At 40.8% G+C, this 24,366-nt stretch overlaps 1 protein-coding gene across 2 annotated transcripts in view; it reads right to left on the bottom strand.

Annotated features, from left to right (window-relative positions):
• Positions 1 to 14,780, bottom strand: part of LOC129853475 (methylcytosine dioxygenase tet3-like) — a 58,759-nt gene extending 43,979 nt beyond the window's left edge. For both annotated transcript variants that reach the window (XM_055919564.1, XM_055919566.1), the window contains exon 1: positions 11,957 to 14,780. In XM_055919564.1, coding sequence (XP_055775539.1) covers positions 11,957 to 12,346 — 390 coding nt within the window. In that variant the 5' untranslated portion in view covers positions 12,347 to 14,780. The remainder of the gene's footprint in view (positions 1 to 11,956) is intronic.
• Between the last annotated feature and the right edge of the window lie 9,586 nt (positions 14,781 to 24,366).

Genomic DNA, 24,366 nt, shown 5'->3' with positions numbered 1-24,366 from the left:
GACTCATTACAACCACTTTAACAATGAGTTGTAAAAATCAGCAACTCACAGTGAGGAGGGTAGGGGGAGGAGTGGAAAGAGGTGGCCGGCTGTAATTACAACACTATTAACAGTATTAATTAACTAGCACTCTGACTTCCCACCCCCGTCCCCTCTGTCCTCTCCTTCTCCCCTCCTGTCCTCTACTCTCCTGGGATGTCCTTGTCCTGTTCTCTCCTCCTGTCCTCTCTAAATAACCTACCTGGCTTATTTAGCCTCGGGCTAAATAAAAATGGCAATAGACATATAAACACCATATGCATCTTTAAAGATAGAGTAATGTACACAAGGCTATACTAGTCTTGTGTGGCTGTCCTTCCAAATTATACGCCTCCTGTGACTAAGGCAATAGAAGTGTAAACACCATGAGATGTGTGGCCAGACCTCGTGTCTGGAGAGGAGAATAACGGATGGAGATGATGGGATGTGGTTGCCAAGGCGATGGGGACACAGCTGGTGGACCCACACAGGGGCCAGAGAGGACAGAAGAGGAGAGGGGGATGTGAGGAGAGGGAGATGTTCAACCTCTGCTCAATATAGTTCACCTAAAGAGCACAGCTACAGCTTCCTCTCTCTGTCTATCCTACTCACTGCTGGCCTAACCAATACAATCTTACACTGTAAATACAGTTGAAGTCGGAAGTTTACATACACCTCAGCCAAATAGATTTAAACTACATTTTTCCCCAATTCCTGACATTTAATCCTAGTAAAAATTCCCTGTCTTAGGTCAGTTAGGATCACCACTTTATTTAAGAATGTGAAATGTCAGAATAATAGTAGAGAGATTTATTTATTTTATTTTATGTGATTGAGGTCAGGGATTTGTGACGGCCACTCCAATACCTTGACTTTGTTGTCCTTAAGCCATTTTGCCACAACTTTGGAAGTATGCTTGGGGTCATTGTCCATTTGGATGACCCATTTGCGACCAAGCTTTAAATTCCTGACTGATGTCTTGAGATGTTGCTTCAATATATCCACATCATTTTCCTTTCTCATGATGCCATCTATTTTATGAAGTGCACCAGTCCCTCCTGCAGCAAAGCACCCCCACAACATGATGCTTCCACCCCTGTGCTTCACGGTTGGGATGCTGTTCTTCGGCTTGCGAGCGTCTCCCTTTTTCCTCCAAACATAACGATGGTCATTATGGCCAAACAGTTCTATTTTTGTTTCATCAGACAAGAGGACATTTCTCCAAAAAGTACCATCTTTGTCCAAATGTGCAGTTGAAAAATGTTGTCTGGAATTTTTATGGTGGTTTTGGAGCAGTGGCTTCTTCCTTGCTGAGCGGCCTTTCAGGTTATGTCGATATAGGACTCGTTTTACTGTGGATATAGATACTTTTGTACGCGTTTCCTCCAACATCTTCACAAGGTCCTTTGCTGTTGTTCTGGTATTGATTTGCTTTTCGCACCAAAGTATCTCTAGGAGACAGAACGCGTCTCCTTCCTGAGCGGTATGACGGCTGTGTGGTCCTATGGTGTTTATACTTGTGTACTATTGTGTGTACAGATGAACGTGGTATCTTCAGGCATTTGGAAATTGCTCCCAAGGATGAACCAGACTTGTGAAGGTCTCCAATTATTTTTCTGAGGTCTTGGCTGATTTCTTTTGATTTTCCCATGATGTCAAGCAAAGAGGCACTGAGTTTGAAGGTAGGCTTTGAAATACATCCACAGGTACACCTCCAATTGACTCAAATTATGTCAATTAGCCTATCAGAAGCTTCTAAAGCCATGACATAATTTTCTGGAATTTTCCATGCTGTTTAAAGGCACAGTCAACTTAGTGTATGTTAACTTCTGACCCACTGGAATTGGGATACAGTGAATTATAAGTGAAATAATCTGTCTGTAAACAATTGTTGGAAAAATTACCTGTGTCATGCACAAAGTAGATGTCCTAACCGACTTGCCAAAACTAGTTTGTTAACAAGAATTTTGTGGAGTGGTTGAAAAATGAGTTTTAATGACTCCAACCTAAGTACATGTAAACTTCCGACTTCAACTGTATATACTGAACAGAAATATAAACGCATCGTGTAAAGTGTTGGTCCCATGTTTCATGAGTTGAAATAAAAGATCTCACAAATTGTCCTTGCACACAAAAAGCTTATTTCTCTAAAATGTTGTGCACAAATTTGTTTACATGCCTATTAGTGAGCATTTCTCCTTTACCAAGATAATCCATCCACCTGACAGGTGTGGCATATCAAGAAGCTGACTAAACAGTAGCATCATTACACAGGTGCACTTTGTGCTGGGTACAATAAAAGGCCACTCTAAAATGTGCAGTTTTGACACACAATGCCACAGATGTCTCAAGTTTTGAGGGAGCGTGCAATTGGCATGCTGACTGCAGGAATGTCCACCAGAGCTGGTTTCAGATAATTGAATGTTCATTTCTCTACCATAAGCCGCCTTCAACGTAATTTTAAGGAATTTGGTAGTACGTGTAACCCGTCTCAGAACCGCAGACCACGTGTAACCTCGCCAGACAGGGACCTCCACATCCGGCTTCTTAACGTGTAGGATAGTCTAAGACCAGACACCCTGATGAAACTATAGGTTTGCACAACCAAATAATTTCTGCACCGACTGTGAGAAACCATTTCAGGGAAGCTCATCTGCATGCTCGTCATCCTCACCAGGATCTTGACCTGACTGCAGTTCGGTGTCGAAACTGACTTCAGTGGGCAAATGCTCATCGTCGATGGCACGCTGGAGAAGTGTGCTCTTTACGGATGAATCCCGGTTTCAACTTCACCGATGGCAGACAGCGTGTATGGCTTCATGTGGGCGAGCGGTTTGCTGATGTCAACGTTGTGAACAGAGTGCCCCATGGTGATGATGGTGGTGGTGGTGGGGTTATGGTATGAGCAGGTATAAGCTACGGACAACGAACACAATTACATTTTATCAATGGCAATTTAAATGAACAGAGATACCGCAATGAGATCCTGAGGCCATTGTCGTTACAGTCATCCACCACCATCATCACATGTTTCGGCATGATAACGCACAGCCCCATGTCGCAAGGATCTGTACACAATTCCTGGATGCTGAAAATGTCCCAGTTCTTCCATGGACTGCATACTCACCAGACATGTCACCTATTGAGCATGTTTGGGATGGATCACCGTGTTCGACAGAGTGTTCCAGTTCCCGCCAATATCCAGCAACTTCGCACAGCCATTGAAGAGGAGTGGGACGACATTCCACAGGCCACAATCAACAGCCTGATCAACTCTATGCGAAGGAGATGTGTCACGCTGCATGAGGCAAATGGTGGTCACACCAGATATTGGCTGGTTTTCTGATCCACGCCCCTACTTTTTTTTTTAAGGTATCTGTGACCAACAGATTCATATCTGTATTCCCAGTCATGTGAAATCCACAGATTAAGGCCGAATGAATTGATTTCAATTGACTGATTTCCTCATATGAACTGTAACTCAGTAAAACCTTTGAAATTGTTGCCTGTTGCGTTTATATTTTTGTTCAGTGTAGTTTGTGTTATGTCATGGCCTTATAGTCTAATGCTTAAAACACACATATGTACACAAACACACATGTACACAAACATGTACACAAACAAACATGTACACAAACACACATGTACACATGCATGTACGCACACACAATCACCCACCCTTTTTCCTTGTGAGGGGATTGTCAGGTTCAGACAGACAAGACATTATTAGTCACATATCATCTATAACTCTGATCTCGCTAATCACACAGTTACCAGGGTGCAATGGTCTGTTTCTATGAGAAAATCACCATCAATATTACATACAGACGTGCTCAAATTTGTTGGTACCCCTCCACAAAAAACAAAGAATGCACAATTTTCTCTGAAATAACTTGAAACTGACAAAATTAATTGGCATCCACCATTGGTCATTCCATATTTAATAGAAAATCAGACATTGCTTTAGATTTTTTTGTTCAACATAATATTGTAAATAATAAAACAAATGAAAATGGCATGGACAAAAATTATGAGCCCCTTAACCTAATATTTTGTTGCACAACCTTTAGAGCCAATCACTGCAATCAAATGTTTTCTGTGGCTCTCAATGAGACTTCTGCACCTGTTAACAGGTAGTTTGGACCACTCTTCCTGAGCAAACCGCTCCAGCTGTCTGAGGTTTGACGGGTGCCAAGTTTCAGCTCTTTCAATAGATGTTCGATAGGATTCAGATCATGACACATAGAAGGCCAGAATAGTCTAATGTTTTGTTCCTATCCATTCCCGGGTGCTTTTAGCTGTGTATTTTGGGGTCATTATCCTGTTGGAGGACCCATGACCTGCAACTGAAACTGTAACGTTGTGCGCTAAGAGTCGGGAAGCAAGTTCAGGGAGTGAGTGTTTTAATAAAATAAAACGGAACATAACACAAAACATGAAACGCTGACAGCACACAGACATGAAACAGAAACACCTGGGGAAGGAACCAAAGGGAGTGACATATATAGGGAAGGAGACGCAGGACGCCAACCAAAGGGACGATCTCGGGATCAGGAGCGGACCGGTCACACCTGCTGATGCGCGGGAACCTGTCGCCGGCTGGGGCGCGGGAACCTGACAGACCGGCTGAGGCAGGGGAGCTTGGCGATCCGGCTGAGGCATGGGAGCCTGACAAGCTGGGGGAAGCAGGGGAACCTGGTGATCCGGCTGAGGCATGAGAGCCTGACGAGCCGGAGGAAGCAGGGGAGCCTGGAGATCTGTCTCAGGGATGAGAGCCTGTAGCGGCTCCCGGACCCGACGTCATTCCCACCGAAACAAAAAAAACACTCCCTGATGCTTTCTTTAGGTGAGGCGTCATTCTGCAACGTTGTGCGCTGAGAGTCGGGAAGCAAGTTCAGGAAGTGAGTGTTTTAATAAAATAAACGGAACATAACACAAAACAAGAAAAGCTAACAGCACACAGACATGGAACTGAAACAGAAACACCTGGGGAAGGAACCAAAGGGAGTGACATATATAGGGAAGGTAATCAGGGAAGTGATAGAGTCCAGGTGAATGTTACGATGGTGACAGGTGTGCGCCATAACGAGCAGCCTGGTGACCTAGAGGCTGGAGAGGGAGCACACGGGACAGAGAGAGAGTTTTCTGACACTGGGCAGTACGTTTCACTCCAGAATGCCTTGATAATCTTGAGATTTCATTGTGCCCTAAACAGATTCAAGGCACCCGGTGTCAGGCGCAGCAAAGCAGCCCCAAAACATAACCCAGCCTCCATGTTTCACTGTAGGTATGGTGTTCTTTTCTTTGAAATCTTCCTTTTTTCCCCATCTGTGAACATAGAGCTGATGTGACTTGCCAAAAAGCTCCAGTTTTGACTCAGCATTTTAGCAGATTCCAGTCTCTCTTTATGTTTTTCTTTCAAAAGTGGAGTCCTCCTGGGTCTTCTTCCATGGAGCCCACTTTCGCTCAAAAAGTGACGGATGGTACGATCAGAAACTGACATACCTTCATCTTGGAGTTCAGCTTGTATTTCTTTGAAAGTTATCCTTGGTTCTTTTTCTACCATTCGCACTCTCCTTCTGTTCAATCTGGGGTCGATTTTCCTCTTGCGGCCGCACACTTCTTAATAATATTTGCAACTGTTGTAACAGGAACGTCAAGCTGCTTGGAGATGGTCTTGTAGCCTTTACCTTTACCATGCTTGTCTATTATTTCCTTTCTGATCTACTCAGACAAATCTCTCCTTTGCTTTCTCTGGTCCATATTCAGTGTGGTGCACACAATGATACCAAACAGCACAGTGACTACTTTTCTCCATTTAAATAGGCTGAATGACTGATTTACAAGATTGGAGACATGTGTGATACTAATTAAATAAACTAATTCGCTTGAAATATTACTATAATCCAATTATTTCTTATCTTTTCTAAGGAGTACCAACAAATGTGTCCAGGCCATTTTAGAATATCTTTGTTGAATAGACAATAATTCATCTCTTCACAGCTTCTTTGCTTTATTCTATGACATACCAAAGGCATGCAAGTATACATGACAAAATAGCTTTTAATTTCATCACTTTTCAGGAAGAAATAAGCATTATTTCAACGAGCTGTAAGGGTACCAACAAATTTGAGCACGTCTGTATATACTGTTTGTCTGACTTTTAACTAGACCTAAACTCAGCAAAAAAAGAAACATCCCTTTTTCAGGACCCTGTCTTTCAAAGATAATTCGTAAAAAAACAAATAACTTCACAGATCTTCATTGTAAAGGGTTTATACACTGTTTCCCATGCTTGTTCAATGAACCATTAACAATGAATGAACATGCACCTGTGGTACGGTCATTAAGACTAGAGGTCGAACGATTATGATTTTTCAACGCCGATACCGATACCGATTATTGGAGGACCAAAAAAGCCGATACCGATTAATTGGCCGATTTTTTAAATGTATTTGTAATAATGACAATTACAACAATACTGAATGAACACTTATTTTAACTTAATATAATACATCAATAAAATCAATTTAGCCTCAAATAAATAATGAAACATGTTCAATTTGGTTTAAATAATGCAAACACAAAGTGTTGGAGAAGAAAGTAAAAGTGCAATATGTGCAATGTAAGAAAGCTAACGTTTAAGTTCCTTGCTCAGAACATGAGAACATATGAAAGCTGGTGGTTCCTTTTAACATGAGTCTTCAATATTCCCAGGTAAGAAGTTTTAGGTTGTAGTTATTATAGGAATTATAGGACTATTTCTCTCTATACGATTTATATTTCATATACCTTTGACTATTGGATGTTCTTATAGGCACTTTAGTATTGCCAGTGTAACAGTATAGCTTCCATCCCTCTCCTCGCCGCTACCTGGGCTCGAACCAGGAACACATCGACAACAGCCACCCTCGAAGCAGCGTTACCCATGCAGAGCAAGGGGAACAACTACTCCAAGTCTCAGAGCGAGTGACGTTTGAAACGCTATTAGCGCGCACCCCGCTAACTAGCTAGCCATTTCACATCGGTTACACCAGCCTAATCTTGGGAGTTGATAGGTTTGAAGTCATAAACAGCGCAATGCTTGAAGCATTGCGAAGAGCTGCTGGCAAAACGCACGAAAGTGCTATTTGAATGAATGCTTACGAGCCTGCTGGTGCCTACCATCGCTCAGTCAGACTGCTCTATCAAATCATAGATTTAATTATAACATAAAACACACAGAAATACGAGCCTTAGGTCATTAATATGGTCGAATCCGGAAACTATCATCTTGAAAACAAAACGTTTATTCTTTCAGTGAAATACCGTTATCTAACGGGTGGCATCCATCAGTCTAAATATTCCTGTTACATTGCACAACCTTCAATGTTATGTCATAATTACGTAAAATTCTGGCAAATTAGTTCGCAACGAGCCAGGCGGCCCAAACTGTTGCATATACTCTGACTCTGCGTGCAATGAACGCAAGAGAAGTGACACAATTTCACCTGGTTAATATTGCCTGCTAACCTGGATTTCTTTTAGCTTAATATGCATGTTTAAAAATATATACCTCTGTGTATTGATTTTAAGAAAGGCATTGATGTATATGGTTAGGTACACGTTGGAGCAACGTTGGACAGTCCTTTTTCGCGAATGCGCACTGCATCGATTATATGCAACGCAGGACACGCTAGATAAACTAGTAATATCATCAACCATGTGTAGTTATAACTAGTGATTATGATTGATTGATTGATTGTTTTTTGTAAGATAAGTTTAATGCTAGCTAGCAACTTACCTTGACTTCTAACTGCATTCGCGTAACAGGCGGGCTCCTCGTGAGGCAGGTGGTTAAAGCGTTGGACTAGTTAACCGTAAGGTAGCAAGATTGAATCCCTGAGCTGACAAGGTAAAAATCTGTCGTTCTGCCCCTGAACAAGGCAGTTAACCCACCGTTCCTAGGCCGTCATTGAAAATAAGAATGTGTTCTTAACTGACTTGCCTAGTTAAATAAAGGTGTAACATTTAAAAAAATATATGAAAACTTGAAATTGGCCCTAATTAATCAGCCATTCCGATTAATCGGTCGACCTCTAATTAAGACACTAACAGCTTAGAGACGGTAGGCAATTAAGGTCACAGTTATGAAAACTTAGGACACTAAAGAGGCCTTTCTACTGACTCTGAAAAACACCAATGAAAGATGCCCAGGGTCCCTGCTCATCTGCGTAAACGTGCCTTAGGCATGCTGCAAGGAGGCATGAGGACTGCAGATGTGGCCAGGGCAATAAATTGCAATGTCTGCACTGTGAGACGCCTAAGACAGCGCTGCAGGGAGACAGGATGGACAGCTGATCGTTCTCGCAGTGGCAGACCACATGTAACAACACCTGCACAGGATCGGTACGTCTGAACATCACACCTGCGGGACAGGTACAGGATGGCAACAACAAATGCCCCAATTACACCAGGAACGCACAATCCCTCCATCAGCGCTCAGACTGTCCGCAATAGGCTGAGAGAGGTTGGACTGAGGGCTTCTAGGCCTGTTGTAAGGCAGGTCCTCACCAGACATCACAGGCAACAACGTCGCCTATGGGCACAAACCCACTCTCTCTGGACCAGACAGGACTGGCAAGAAGTGCTCTTCACTAACGAGTCGCAGTTTTGTCTCACCAGGGGTGATGGTTGGATTCGCGTTTATCGTCGAAGGAATGAGCGTTACACCGAGGCCTGTACTCTGGAGTGGGATCGATTTGCAAGTGGAGGGTCCGTCATGGTCTGGGGCGATGTGTCACAGCATCAACGGACTGAGCTTGTTGTCATTGCAGGCAATCTCAACGCTGTGCGTTACAGGGAAGACATTCTCCTCCCTCATGTGGTACCCTTCCTGCAGGCTCATCCTGACATGACCCTCCAGCACGACAATGCCACCAGCCATACTGCTCGTTCTGTGCATGATCTCCTGCAAGACAGGAATGTCAGTGTTCTGCCATGGCCAACGAAGAGCCCGGATCTCAATCCCATTGAGCACGTCTGGGACCTGTTGGATCAGAGGGTGAGGGCTAGGGCCATTCCCCCCAGAAATGTCTGAGAACTGGCAGGTGCCCTGATAGAAGAGTGGGGTAACATATCACAGCAAGAACTGGCAAATCTGGTGCAGTCCATGAGGAGGAGATGCACTGCAGTACTTAATGCAGCTGGTGGCCACACCAGATACTGCCTGTTACTTTTGATTTAGACCCCCCCTTTGTTCAGGGACACATTATTCCATTTCTGTTAGTCACATGTCTGTGGAACTTGTTCAGTTTATGTCTCAGTTGTTGAATCTTGTTATGTTCATACAAATATTTCCACAAGTTAAGTTTGCTGAAAATAAATGCAGTTGACAGTGAGAGGACGTTTCTTTTTTTGCTGAGTTTAGGCAGCTACAGTAAGACAGAAAGATAGCTACCAGTGTTACTATTACTATGGTTCAGACCCTAGCTACTGAACAGCAGGTTGAATAGAGGAAGAGTTCCCCTAGAGTTCACTGGTATAATCTATGGTGGCCATAAACATTCTACTTCTAACAACAATGGGACTGAGTGAGAACCTCTGGAAGGTCATATATCCAATCCATAAACACTAGCGGGGCTGCTTCTGTATTCCTCTCTGAGACAGATAGAAGATGTCATCATGAGTATCATGTTAGATATAGCTGGACGTTTCTACAATGTTAGGCTATAAAAATGGTATAGTCCCTGAATATGCAGTTACTAAAAGATAATAAGTTAGGATAAATCCAGAAACGTAAGTTATTCCCACTCAGGACTACTGAAATGTCTGGGTTACAACTCCTCTCCAAGAACCTCATCTTCAACTATGACCACGTGTGAGGTCTAGGTAACCAATCACAGATTGGGACAGCGAGTGTCTGAAAACAAAGCGGACAGAGTGACAGAGCAGGGGAGAGCAGTCCAGGAAGGAAGCCAAGATTTCCTGTAATTGACTGAACCTGTTCCCTCCTCCTCAGACCATTCCCTCTGTCCCCAAGGCTACAGGCCACCATGTCCTAACTGTCATTCATTTCCCTGTCTACAGTCACCCTCCCATCCTAAAACACACACACACAGAGGGAAAAAGGCCTTCTCTAGCCAGTTCAGAGTTGTGCCTGAGCCCTCCTCCCTTCCTCCTCACTGCTGACTATTTATTTACATTCTTCCTGTCCTCCTGCCTTTCAGCCCCATCCCCATCCTGTGTACGCACCGCACACACTGTCCCCGTCTCCCTGCCTCCCCACCTCCCTCCGTGGCCCTGGACCTTAGGTCAACCCCCACCCTCCCTGCCCTCCTCGGCCCTGGCCCTAAGGTCAACCCCCACCCTGAGTGTCAGTGCAGGGCCTCAGGGGTCAGGGGAGAAAATGCAGAGGGCGCTGGAAGGAATTCTACACTGCTGCTGTTTGTTGACTGGAAGGAGAAACCAAACACGACCCTCATCTCAATTATTCCACAAATAGAGCTAATGGAGACAGTTCTGGCGTTGGCATAAAACCTCAGTCAAACCAAAATAGAATGTATTAAGCTTTCTAGAAGTCAAATCTTCTGTAATACATGTATATCAAGTTTTTTATACTCACACATTGACATTGCGCACATGAACACATACCCACACTTCAGTGGATATCTCACCTGTTTCCATTACTTTTAAACAGACTGGAAATCTGCTGAGTAATAATTCCTCCAACTGATTTACAATGTCTGTTTGGGACAAGGACTGGTCTTCTAGTTGCTCAACAACTTAGTCTGAGTCCATTCAGACATGCTATTTGGAGCACACTAAAGGCTTCCGCATGCTTCGGTTTGGCTGGTGCTTAGCCGTAATCAGCTAGGCGAACCAAACGAGTGTGCTCCCATACTCCCTTAAAAGACCTATGCTTGAAAAACAAGAAAAAAGCAACAATAGTACTATTTGTCCATCTTGAGACGCCGTAGCCAAAATAGTCCGAATTAATCTAAGATAACTCAAGAAATCTGTCATTCATTTTGATGTTTTTGTTGATCTTAGTCGCGCAATTTTACATCTAACTAATATGTTTGGTACAGTACTTCTTAAGTTAAAAAATGTGCATGAGAACGAGTCGGCTATCGTTGAATGACAACAAACACTTAATTGAAGAATCCCTACTGTTGACCAATGACCGCTGAAGGGGCGTACGCTTCGGCTCCCAACTTCGGCTTGCCACGAGAAAAAATGTTGTGTGCACAAACAGCCTATTAAACCCTTGCCAAAGACCAAAACAAACAAAAACGTCCCAAACTGTTAATACATGCACAAACTGTTCCAAACTGTTTCGGATGGGAAGCATGTGAACGCCTTCAGGGGTCCCTATCTCCACCATTGTTTTGCACAAAACAATGACAATCGTAAGCTGTTCCTAGGTCAACTTTAAGGTATAGGCAAGATTAGGTATACTGTATGTGTAATTTGGGTGGACTGTTCATTTAACCAGGCCTTGAGGTGATGCATGTCCAGATTTGACAACTAAAGGATGTTCAAGGGATGCAGACAGGGGCTTTAACGTCAGCTTGCATTGACTTAGGTGGTCTGATGAAAACCTTCTAAGACAGCCAGCTGCATGCACTTTAAAAGTTAGCTGTTTTTAAATGAATGTGATTCATCAGTTATCGAACCCAAATACAATCCTCCTCTGCTGTGGTATGTACACATATGGTCGTTATCTGTATACAAAACTAAACCTATAAACCCTTTCATGTTTAAACTGTTAAACTTATATGAGTCATGACATTTACATTTTAGGGCCATATAGAGACATTTTCTAGTAAACATTTCCAACTTCAATTTCCCTCAATCAGCTCTAAACAGTATCCCACTGAACTAGGAGAAATAGCCACTGGGACTATATCATGAAAATGTGCGTTAGTTAGACATTTAGTCAGTCATTTCCACTCACCTCACAGTCCTTCTGTCCCTTCTTCTTCAGTTGGTCACATTTACGCAGCTTACATATCTGCTTCCCAATCTTACGGTTCATACAGTTGCTGCAGGTGCCACAATTCTCCTTCTGTATACAGGGTGCACACACGCCGCACCGCCTCCTCTTCTTACCCTGGGGGGCAGCGTGGGGCACTCCATGGGCGGGGGGGCCGAGAGAGAAGAGACCGCCTTGCTGGTGCTCAGTCTGGATATATTCGGAGTGAGGGGACAGGGGCACCCCTGGGCACTCCATGGCTATCCTCGGGCCCCGCAGAAAGATCTGGGTCCCGGTCTCGTCACCGTCCGTGGAGAATTCATAGATGTCCTGGAAGGGTGGGGGGCCAGGCCCTCCCTTGGACCTGTGCATTCTAACAGACAGTCCAGCCTAAAGCCTAGCTGCACAGTCCTGGTAGCAATGTGAGGGATAAACACAGAACAGCAGCAACACAGAGTAGTGTAGTCTAATGGGAGAGTTCGAGAGTTTGGAAGGTAGTTGTTGTAAGAGCTGAGAAGGGCTGAGACGTACGCAACTTCTAGATGCTAGTCTAGTCCATCCTGTCCTCTCAGTCTCCTGGTTGGCCTGCTGGATGAGATTGGTCGTTGGGGATAGGGCATCTTTCCCAGCTACCCAGAGGGACAGATAGGGGTCAGCCATAACCACAGCAGGGGAGGAGGTGTGAGAGGAGACATGGTCTGGTCTTGCCAATCCAGCAGTAGCCTACCTGGTTGCTATCTGAAAGTGGGAATAGACAGCATGGAGAGAAGGAGAGAAATATGGAAGAGAGAACAGTTACTTACAATGGACAATAGCAATATGTGTGTTCCATGTCGGCCAATAAACAGAGAAAATATGAGAATACAAATTCACCTGTCATTTCCCCCCCACACAAATGTATCAAATAAATTACTGCTTTACAGGGAAATACATAAATCTCACATCAGGATAGGTATTAGTAGTCTAGACCTGTCATTAGAAATGGCTGGGTCTGGGGATGCCAGTCTATTTTAATATTGTCTGGGAGTCTTACACAGGCAGATGAAATGCACATAGGTCGATATGGGCCTACATGCAAATTGAGAAAAGATGCCGAGTTCTATAATGGCGATCCATCCCCACGAGGAGGGGGCTTTGTTTGTCCTATATGAATGAGAAAGGGAGTTTCGTTGATGCCCGCGACGGAGCTCTTTGTTCCGCAGTCAGACTCATTAAACTGAAATGTTTTAACTGTGTCGATAAACCCGGTGTAGCCAAATTGTTTCTCCACGGCAGCAGGCCTACGCCGACGTTGAATCACGCTCATGTTGAATCACTGCGGTAGCATTTTGTTTCATATTTTGCATATACAAAGATAGGATACACTCAGAAATGTATCATTAGCTTTTCTAATTGAATGTGCTTTGACGACGTATTATTAGGCCCACTAATATTGTCAACGTGTCTGGAATTCGAATGACACGAAGAAGATGCTTTTCAGTTGTGCAAATCCGCAGATGAGGTTAAGTCTTTATTTTGCGCGATAGGGAGCACACTAGTTACTTTCTTACTTTAGTATAGCAATATTGTCAGTCGTCCCAAACATGGTTTCAAAGTCGTTATTATTGCAACATTAGTCACAACCACTATTCCGACGGAGCAGTGTGCCATTACGAGAACTTGGGACTAAGGTTCTATCTGCATTTTTATTTAAAAAAGTGTTATTGGCATAGCCTTGTTTTATTCAATGTTCTCTACCTATATGGTACTTTAAATAACCCAATTCATGTTGTTAAGTTCAAAAGAATACAAGATAAAAAATTGCTGATACCATTCAAACTAATGAGGGTTCGGTAATGTAAAGCCAATTATATCAGAATCATCGTTTTGCAAAATTAACCTTATCGTCCCAAGGTCTCTGATACAAACCAATCGCATGAAGTTTGACTTCATTCATTCGGCACGATAGAGACCTAAAAATCTGCATATTGGGTGTCAATCTTCTACATCCAAGCCTAGGCTATTTCAACCCCTATTGTTGTCCAAAAAAATAAATACATCTACAACCTTTTTAGGAAGCCTATACATCACCAACGCAAATATATAGATGCCCAATGAAGTGCCTATGGACAGGTGTAACCATGCATACTGAGCGTAAATACAGGGTGAATTGTGAAATATTATAGTTCATTTTTGTATTGTTTGGTTGTGTGCAAAAACCAATATGCAACAAAAAATAATTATGCTGGAATGGAAAAATCGTTATGAAAAAGCCTAAATATAGGCTCTCCAATGCCACCTGACATGCTCGCTAATATAGGCCTAGCCACACAATTAGATAATATTTGGCAACGGGTATTAATTAGGCTACTTTCCTGTGAAAGTCTTGAGCAGAATCAGATGCAATGGCACGTTGCCACAATGCAACACGCGCTCCACTACCCTACTTCCAAAATAAGCACATGGCTTATTCAGCAATTTATACCCGGTGCTTTAACTGGAGGCAAACTCCAGCGCTGTACAAGACTGTTACACAGTCCCATTATTATAACCAACAATGTTTTAACTCGTGTATTAAACACTTTTTCAATAGTTTATTGGGGTGTCAGTTAAAGGGGTTGGAGGGGAAAAAACATGACTTTTAAAACATCACCCCGGGGAGCAAATAGACAAGAACAATGATCAAAGGATAAAAAGTGAGAAAAACATCAGATAAAACAATACACAATTAGATGGTATGATCACATTTACATAAACCTCATTATCTGTCAAACAGATACATACATCTGTTAAGGCATGTGTGAAGTCACACACATTCAATACTGGAGTTTATGTCGTGGAAAATCATCTCAGAAATATAACGCTTTATCAGAACTTGTAAATTCAATCATGCTCTTTATTACAATTGTACAGCCATCTGGAATGTCCGCGGAACCCCCACCGCGGAACCCCCCCCTCAGAAGTCCAGTCCTTTATATTTATACCCACATAGTATTGTCCGTCCCCTATGACGTCATTCCCCACCATCTGCCTTCAATCAGTTTATAATGGTGGCCGGACCCTCCCTTTACCACTAAATCAATGCACTCTTTGTGCCCCCCCCCCCTCTCTAGGGCATCCAATTGCTTATAGGCGTCTATGTGTCTGGTCAGTTTCACTCAAATGGAATCAGCAGACTATGTGTTTCTTGTTCATTAGTGTCCAGCCATCTCAGGCATATTTCTCTGGTATGTATGCTTTTCTAGTGGAATGAGTAGACTATATTTCTAGTGGGTCTAAGTGCCCTAAACACATATTTCTCTGACATGTGTATCTCTTTAAAGAATCAGCAGACTGTGTGTCTAGTGTCCAATTTCTTTAAGCGCCTATCTGTCTGACAGCATAATGGAGAATCTACAAGGGTCAGAGGGTCAGAACGTCCCTTAGTAGATTTCCATTACCACGGTCTCATGATCTATGTTACCATGTGGTTTGTTACTTTAATGTTCAGCTATCTTTAATATTTATATGTTATCCATGTATTTTATGTTACTACTACATCATCTGCTAATCTTTGGTTTCCTGTATTTACCAGAATGGCAAACACACTCACATCTACCTTCTTATACTATTTACCTATCTATTGTTTAATAGTGTGATATCTACCTACATATGTCACTTACTCCTACATAATCCCTCCTCTTGAGGGTAAATAACCTCAAAAACCATATTAAAAATGACATATAGAGAGTAGATATCAATACCAACAATTGACTAAAACATTATCAAAATAAAGCTTACAAATCACTTGTACCAAACATCTCCAATACATAAACACAGACAGGAAGAAAAGATCCAATTGAAACATAATATTCTTACAAAACCCAACTAGACCAAACATCTCCAATTAATAACATAAAATAGGAATGAAAGATCTAGTTAAAATAAAAAATACTAATAATCAACCATTATATTTTGATGAAGCAATGAGCATGTAGTATGAATCCCTGCCTAAGGTTACAAAGAACACAAAGCATTAGGCAAAATAGATATGCTAAAACCCCTTTACATAAGACCACAGTCCTCATCCTTACATATAAGACAATCTCTTCTTTGACACTTTGACAGAAAAAAGGTTCTAGGTGATGATAATGACCATCCTCATGAATTTTTGTACACCACTTGAAATTGTGACGCAAATTACACTTTTTGTGGACATGTATGAGTAAATATTAATCTGAACTGGGTAATTTAACATATACATGGAAACCATGACACGCATGACCACCCCTCTCTCCTTACAGACATCTGTTTAACTGTTGTCTAAACCACAATTGACTTTAGCAGGGGTATAACACAACAAAATACAATACCCAGAGCCAATAACCCTCCTCCCAAAATGATGGCCATCCTAGCAAACATGGCTCCCCACTTTCCTAACACTAGGTCCAACCAATCCCAAACATGAGAGTCCAAACCAGAATTAGCCTTTACTTCTGCTCATAATCCTTTGAGTTTGGCCATAGCATTATTGGGAATAAAGGTGCAACAGTCATCCCCAAACATGACACAAACTCCACCCTTCTCCACTAAGAGCCAATTAAGTATAGTTAATGAATCCCTGTTGGTTATAGCATATATAATTAATCCACTCTAAGTTCTTATTTGGTGTTATCCACAAAAATATAGATTCAAATCCTGATTTAACCTCATCTCTGGCCTTGAAATCCCTAGGTAGACCTCTAAGCAGTCCAATTGCATTAAGGTATACCTCAGGATCCTTATCATAAACCACTTTAACTCTAGGTTTAACATAGTCATCATGGAGTGATTCAATAATAGTAACCTATTTAATTGCTCTAACTAAGGCACAAGGACCAATCCATCCATCAGACAATACATTCAACAGTTAGTGTTTTCCACACATCCATAAACTATCAGCAATAACTCTGTCTTGATTTTTCAACATAGTAAGAGATGGCGTAACCTGAGTTATGTAACTACACAACCCTTTTCTATTCATAATCAACCCTTTATCATTACTTTTACAAACTCCCACATTCTCCAACACCCAAATAGTATCACTTCTACAGTGGTGTTTCCTACATCAATTCCTTCGGTGTGATGTCTGTAAAAACATTCATATTTTAATTTAACCACGGTACCTCTATCTAATTAAGGTACATTTAATTCAGTTCTAATGTTATAGGCAGCACAATCATTGTCTCCCAGCATGGTCTCATTCAACATAATTTTTCCCCTAGTCCTTACCCAGAGCAATCCTACATTTTATGTCACACAAGGGAATAGAATACTTTCTATTGGTACAATAGTCATTTTTCCCAACTTACACAGTTTTTACATGATGCTGGTTCAGAGACTATTAAAAGATCAGACAAAGGTGATTTTCTTCACAAAATACAATTATCCATTCTGTGTCTGTTTGCCATATACTTAGCCCATTCGTATCACTCCTTCTTCACTACTTCTTCTCATGTGGTGTCCTTGAGTGGTTCTGATTCTGATATATCTAATTCTGTTGCTTTTTCAATGTTCTTATCTTGAAGTAGATCATTAGAGTTTATCAGAAAGTTCCAATTGTCAGTAAAAAACTCTCCTGACTCAGATGTCTCAGGTTGCTTTGTGGCACGGTGGTCTGCTTGGTAAGGGCAGTCGATGTCATCTAGTGATAGCTACTGTGGTCGTCACAGCAGCCGCCACCCTTGTTGTTGTCACAGGTTCTTCCTGTTCATGTGCAGGGGTAGAATCAACCTTAATGACAGTGGTGCTACTCCCTTCGGTCACTGTTGTTCTTGTTATTTCAACTATTAATTCTTCACCTTCAACTGGTTCAATCTGATTCATGATGAGCACCCTCTCGTCTTTTTCTTTGATTAATGTCAGGTCACATCCTTTCGGATCCCAAATGACTTGTCCCTTTGTTTGGTGATATGTCCATCCACAGAGTGCAATCTCCGATAAGGGTTTGATCCTTATGATTGAGAAACTTCAGTTCTCCTACTTCTGTTATAAATTGAGGTGGAACATAGATTCTAACCTTGTCAGTCTTTTTGGATTGTTTGGCTGATTCCATTCTTCTCTTCCTGCTCCCACCATACATCTTGATTGTGCATTAGTCTGTTGTTTCTATTCTAGCATTCACTGTTACTTCTGTTATGTCAATGTCATTATTCTTTTGTTGTTCTAACATCAATTGTCTGTAAAGGAGGCCATTCAACAGTTTAAAAGTCAATTGTAGGGTAATCCCCATTTTCTTCAGCTTGCGGGACTTTTCCTCCTCTTTCTTCACCTGAGGCTCCCTCCTCAGGCCGGACTTAACTTCCATCTGGAAGAGTTTCAATTTTAGGGAAGAAACGTTCTTATTCTGTTCCTTGTGAGGCCTCTCCTCCTCTTCTGGGTGCATTAGTCGGTGCACGTGTCATATTTTGGCTTTCACTTGATTTGCTGTTTTCTTGGCTCCTCCCTGGCGTCTCAATCGTTTCCGCTGCTCCTGCTCCCTCCAGGCTCCCTCCTGGTGAATCAGCATCCTCTGTGTCCTCATCTCTATGTGGTTGTATCCTTCTCTCTGTTGGGACTCATGTGCAGTGGTTCAGATGGTACCACGTCTGGCTTCTTTTCACTTGGACGGCCGTTCTTGTTGCTTTGGCCACCTCATAGGGTCCATCTCTCCTCGGTTGATCCCACTTCCTCCGGATCCCTCCAACGTGGACTAGATCTCCTGGTATCACTGGGAGAGGTCCTTCTGGTCCCCTTGGATCATCAGACGCAGAATCTCTCATCCTGGTTCAGGTTTCTGCCTACTTTCTGTGAAGCATTCATACTTAGAGACTTATGGCCTCTGTTCTATGATTGCACCATACATCCTCTTACTTCCATCACTCATCACACAACAAACAGACATTCCAGCTGAAGCTGGCGAACCCCTCTCCTTCTGGTTTCCTAAACATAAGACTTGGAAAACAACAGACAAAACATAACAGCATTGACAATGTTATGTGTTATGCATAAATATATTCATGCAAACTGAAATCTGAGACCATGACAATTCCCACTCTCTCTTTACCTGACTCTATGCCTCCAGGATACTTTTCTGCTGGACTCCACAAAAATAAAAGCCCTAAAAAGCTTCCTCATGCTTCCACCCAGTCTTCCCCTTTCGGCCCCAGGTTCTGAGAGGTGTTCCCAAATCATGTCATTTTTACTTAGTTTCCCATCTACTCCATTTCAACTGATAATCATGTGCATAACCTACAATTAACATTCTCTCTTCTTGAATTAATTCAACACTGTATATGCTTTCATATCAATCCCTTTAACATGTTTGTTTAGAGTATAATATCCTATCATCCATTCTCTTTCACATGATGTATTAAAAATAAAACAAGTAGCCTCCAAACTCAACCCAGTATGTCTATAGTGGAATCTAATCTCTCTCTCTTTCTCTCTCTGATTCCACATCCTCTGTCATGGTGTTTTCAAGCTCACCCATTATTCAGCTGGACCTTATTTCTCGTGAAACTTATGCACCCACCAAAGAGAGACAAGAAGAACTTTACCACTGCAGTGTTGTAAGAAGTATACCACCAGCCTGGTGTATCTTGATGTACACTCAGTCTCCAGAATGCAGCCCAAGCCCTTCCATTTCTGGCTGTTTTTTCCTGAGGACATACACACTTACACATGGGTTATTTCCTGACAACATTAGCAAGATCACTAAATCTTAATTTTTAATAACAGCCCTATGTAACCATTCTGCCTCAAATACCTGGCCTCCTGCCACAGAAATATTCATAATGATAGTTAAATGATGGTCCCTACGGCAACTGCTGTAAAATAACATGTACTCAGTCAAGTGTCTTCCAGTTGGAAGAATATCCAATCCTCACAAAACTAAGTCATAAGTTTCTTAAACTTTTGCTCTAGTGTTCAAAATGCCACCACTTATTCTTTTTACCATATCTTTAGATATGTGAATTGTTCTATTTACTTTAGAATTTTCCCTATATTTTACACAGTCAGCTGTCTTTCCTTTTCTGTGAATTATCTCTATTATTATACATAGTTTCTACAAATAACACCCCTTCACTACCATTACCTTCATTTATGAGTCCCCTAACCCATAGCAGCCATTGTTTAATACATCCTTAAGTCAATTTATATATCATTTATATCAATCAGTCCCTCCTCAGGAACATATACACAACCTTATGTTCCTCAAAACAAAAATAAATTGACCAAACGAGAAAAAGAGAAAAAAAAAAATATAATAATAATATTTTTTTTATAATAATTACACATTTGCAATAAATTTCCACTATTCGTAATGTAATTAAACCTGGAGAAAAACGTCCATCTGTTTCATTCTATGCCCCTGTTATTATTGGTCTCTTTCTTCTTCATTCTTGGGTATCATCGCACAACATACTATATTTTTATTCAATTAAACATTAGATTTTATCATTCCAATTCCAATGACATTATAAAACAAAAAATAAAAAACCTTTAATCTAATATTCTGTAAGTTTTGTCAACCACCTTGTCTCAGGATTAGTTTCCAGAGCTTCCCTAGGCCTATTAAATTTAAACAGTTCTATATCTAAATAACTAAACAGTTATTTCTTAAATACATTTTCCAACCCAATATTCAGGATAACAGTCCTTAGTGTTTACTTTAACTCAAATTTGACCTTATCTATTCAATACACAACATCCCTTTAATAATGAACATTTATACTAAACACTTTAAATACCAGTATTATCTATTTTCCAATAGCCCTTTTGTCTCAGTTTCTCTCATGAATGGCCTGATAATAAAAAATCAGTACCCCAATAACTTTAAGTCATTATTCTCCCAACAAATATAATGTCATTTCAGCATGTCTTTTTTAGATACAGTTCACAGGTCATCAGACACAGTTGTCCCTCACTGTTCAGTCGGTTAGGGTGGGTTTGATCTCCACACCCACTTGTGGTAATATTCTCTCCCATGCCTTAAAGCATTCTGACGTCACCTTCTTATGATAACTCCCTTATTCCACCAGTGTTCTCTCAGATGAATTACAGATGATGTATTTATCAACAAAAACCCTCACAAACCCACACTCCAATAAACCCGTTGGAATAACTTTCAACACTTTTTATATGCATAATGAACAAAACACATTTGTGTATTTCCCCAAAGACCATAACCCCAAGGAACTGATAGTTTTACCCATGAACCCATGTTATATCAAAAATAAAAATTAAAATAAACCTATTCGAATAACTTATTCAATTTAAGGGTACAACTCTTCATAATTTTCCCAGAGACATAATAGATTTTCAAAGTAATTATACAGTTTGAATAGAGTCTGGTGTCTTAAACATTTTATAAGTAAATCCCACCTGTTCCAACAATTTCTAGTAAAAGGTGATCAGTCTTTCACAGGAAATTCCTAGGATTCAGGGCATTTTGACACCATTAATATGTTTCCACTCCCCCTTTCTTTAGGAGCAACTTAAATACATTTTTCAAAAACATGTTCATCCTTTTGCATACCCAATTTGAAACTGAATTGGAAAAAACCCTTCCAATATATCTACTAATGCATATTCATTCCCAGTACATGGTGTACTCACTAGTGAACCATAAGCTAATAATAGCAAACGAACTGGACTCACTCATCCAGAACTCCATGTTTTAGCCTTATCCAGATATTTTTATTTTTAAAGCGGCTGACTTTAATTACTGTGGAAAGCAGTTAATTAGTCTCCAATGACATTGTTGACCAGAGAAGATTGAAAACCCTTTTTTTCCCTTATTCTTTCTGGAAAAGAAAGTGTACATATCGTTAATATTCACAATGTTACCTTTTAGTCAGCAAACCAATAATTTTACTTATCCATAGATTTTATTCTAAAGCGTCTTTAACAGTTCCAGAGAATTGTGGTATATAATGTCTAACAATTAATATTCCATCGTTACTTTACTAGATGTCAAGTCAAACGTGATCTAATACTTCTTCTTGACCACATATAAACTGCAATCTCTATGAAACACTCATTGTTCCCTCAGAGACTACACACCGCCAAGTAAAAATTCCATTCTCACTAACCTCAAACCGATTAGTTGTTTGTTATTTTGACAAGGATATATACTCTTGTATAGCGACATTTCCTTCTACCGCACTAAGTTCTAATGTCACATTACACTAATTTTTCTCATACCCGATATACCTATATCCAGAACAGAGAGCTATTTTCTTATTGGTTCTTAGATCTTGTCAATAGTTCTGCCAATCACCCGCACGTCTGTGAGGATTAGAGGAACCACACACACACCCCCATCGCAATGTATTTTCTGATGATAGAATGTTGACATCAGAACGCCTGCAAATCGAGCTTCACATTTTGGTCCCATGTGACTGTTTAATTCCCTTGTCCTATTTATCCTGTTCATCAGGTAATAGTGTCCTTCTCTCCCTATTCTATGGAAACAGTCATTTTGTTGTCATGCCACTAATTATTTATTTATTTTTTCTAAATACTCCCATGTATTATACACCTTTTATTTACTATTTTTCCAAGGTAGAGCGAATCCCCTTTCCAATTAAAAATGCATTTGTCCCATCACTTAATTTCTCTTCTCAAACCAAGCTCTATATAGTACAGACATTATTTCTGAATACTACAGATGACTTAATGTCTTATTCTAATACAATACTTCAAATATCACTGTGTTTTTCCCATTACAGATATTATTATTTATTCATTTTATAATTCTAATCAATTTTATGATTACATTTACATTACATTTAAGTCATTTAGCAAATGCTCTTATCCAGAGCGACTTACAAATTGGAAAGTTCATACATATTCATCCTGGTCCCCCATGGGAATTTAACCCTCAACCCTGGTGTTGCAAGCACCATGCTCTACCAACTGAGTCACACCAGTCCACTGCCCGCTCCTTTACGATCTCTATCTAACGTCTTACGTTTACCTTTATTAATTTATTTTGTCTATACTTTCTTACCTCTTATCTATATTCTTATTATTTCATTGTCTTTTATCCCATTTTACTGTTTAATTCCCGATTCACGGTTTTAGTGAAACAAACCTCTCATATTTTGGTCTCTGTCCTTCAGGCTATTTTTAGACCGCAGTCTCTGTGGGTACAGAGTGATCGACGGCCTGTTTTTTCCTCTTCCTTTGTTACACCGTTCGTGAATCCTTAATCTGTCCTGAATTTCACTATTTATCACTATTTATCTTAACTAACCTAGATTCGTTTTTAACTTTATAGTACAATTTCAATTTATCGACGATTCTACTTTCTGTCTTGTTACACACTATTTGGTTTAATCCTCTTTTATTATCTTTATGGTTATTTATTTTAACACCTTTTTTAGTATTCTACTATGGTCGCTTATTACTTTATCACATCAGTGTTTTTATCCTTGATTATAACTTATTTTACTTCGATGTTCCTTAATTTCATTCCATCTGCCTAATAGCAGTTAACTGCACTCTCCTTCTCAAATTACACTCAGTTAACTATCAGAGAGGCTTGCGCATGCCTCTTCCTACCACAGACACACACACACAACCCAACCTGTCCTTTCTTTCTTCCTAATGTTCTATCTCTACACAGATCTACTCATTTCTTACAACATTATCATTCATCCTTTTGTTTTTACCTCAAAACAACTCAGTTCTTTCTTTATTGACTTAATCCCTTTGTTCAACATAAGCCTAGGCTAATAGGATTTCTACGATATGACGAGAGACTACTGTCTAATCGGATCAGCTTGTCTTCATATCCTACCCAACCCCCAATACTGATCTTTTCTTCTTTTATTAGAGTAGTATTATGGCGTGACCTACTGAATTACAAAACCCTGTTAGCTAGACAGAGCGGTTTTTTATTCGCAGGATTTCTTTTGCATTTGAACGCCGCACAATCGGGCAAACGTCCTAAATATTCATCCGTACAGTCCTCCTTTCAGAGCGTTAACCATGAAATATTTATTTAACTACTGATTTATGTTTCGACCGTATAAACTACTTTTGCAGTTGAACGCCGCACAATCGGGCAAACGTTTTTTCTACAACCTAATATTTATAAGCTACTTTTGCAGTTGAACGCCGCACAATCGGGCTAACGTTTTCCTACAACCTAATATTTATAAGCTACTTTTGCAGTTGAACGCCGCACAATCGGGCTAACGTTTTCCTACAACCTAATATTTATAAGCTACTTTTGCAGTTGAACGCCGCACAATCGGGCTAACGTTTTTCCTGCCTTCTAAATATTCATCCGTACAGTCCCCCGTTCTGAGGCGGTATCCATGAAGTATTTATTTACTAAATATCCACCCAATCAGACCTCTTTAAAAATGTTCCTTTTTTAACGAGCGGTATCGTGGCTTTCT

This window comes from Salvelinus fontinalis, chromosome 4 (genome assembly GCF_029448725.1).
Source record: "Salvelinus fontinalis isolate EN_2023a chromosome 4, ASM2944872v1, whole genome shotgun sequence".
Lineage (NCBI taxonomy): Eukaryota > Metazoa > Chordata > Actinopteri > Salmoniformes > Salmonidae > Salvelinus > Salvelinus fontinalis.
The sequence above is the reverse complement of the archived record's forward strand: the minus strand, read 5'-3'. Positions and strand labels throughout refer to the sequence as shown.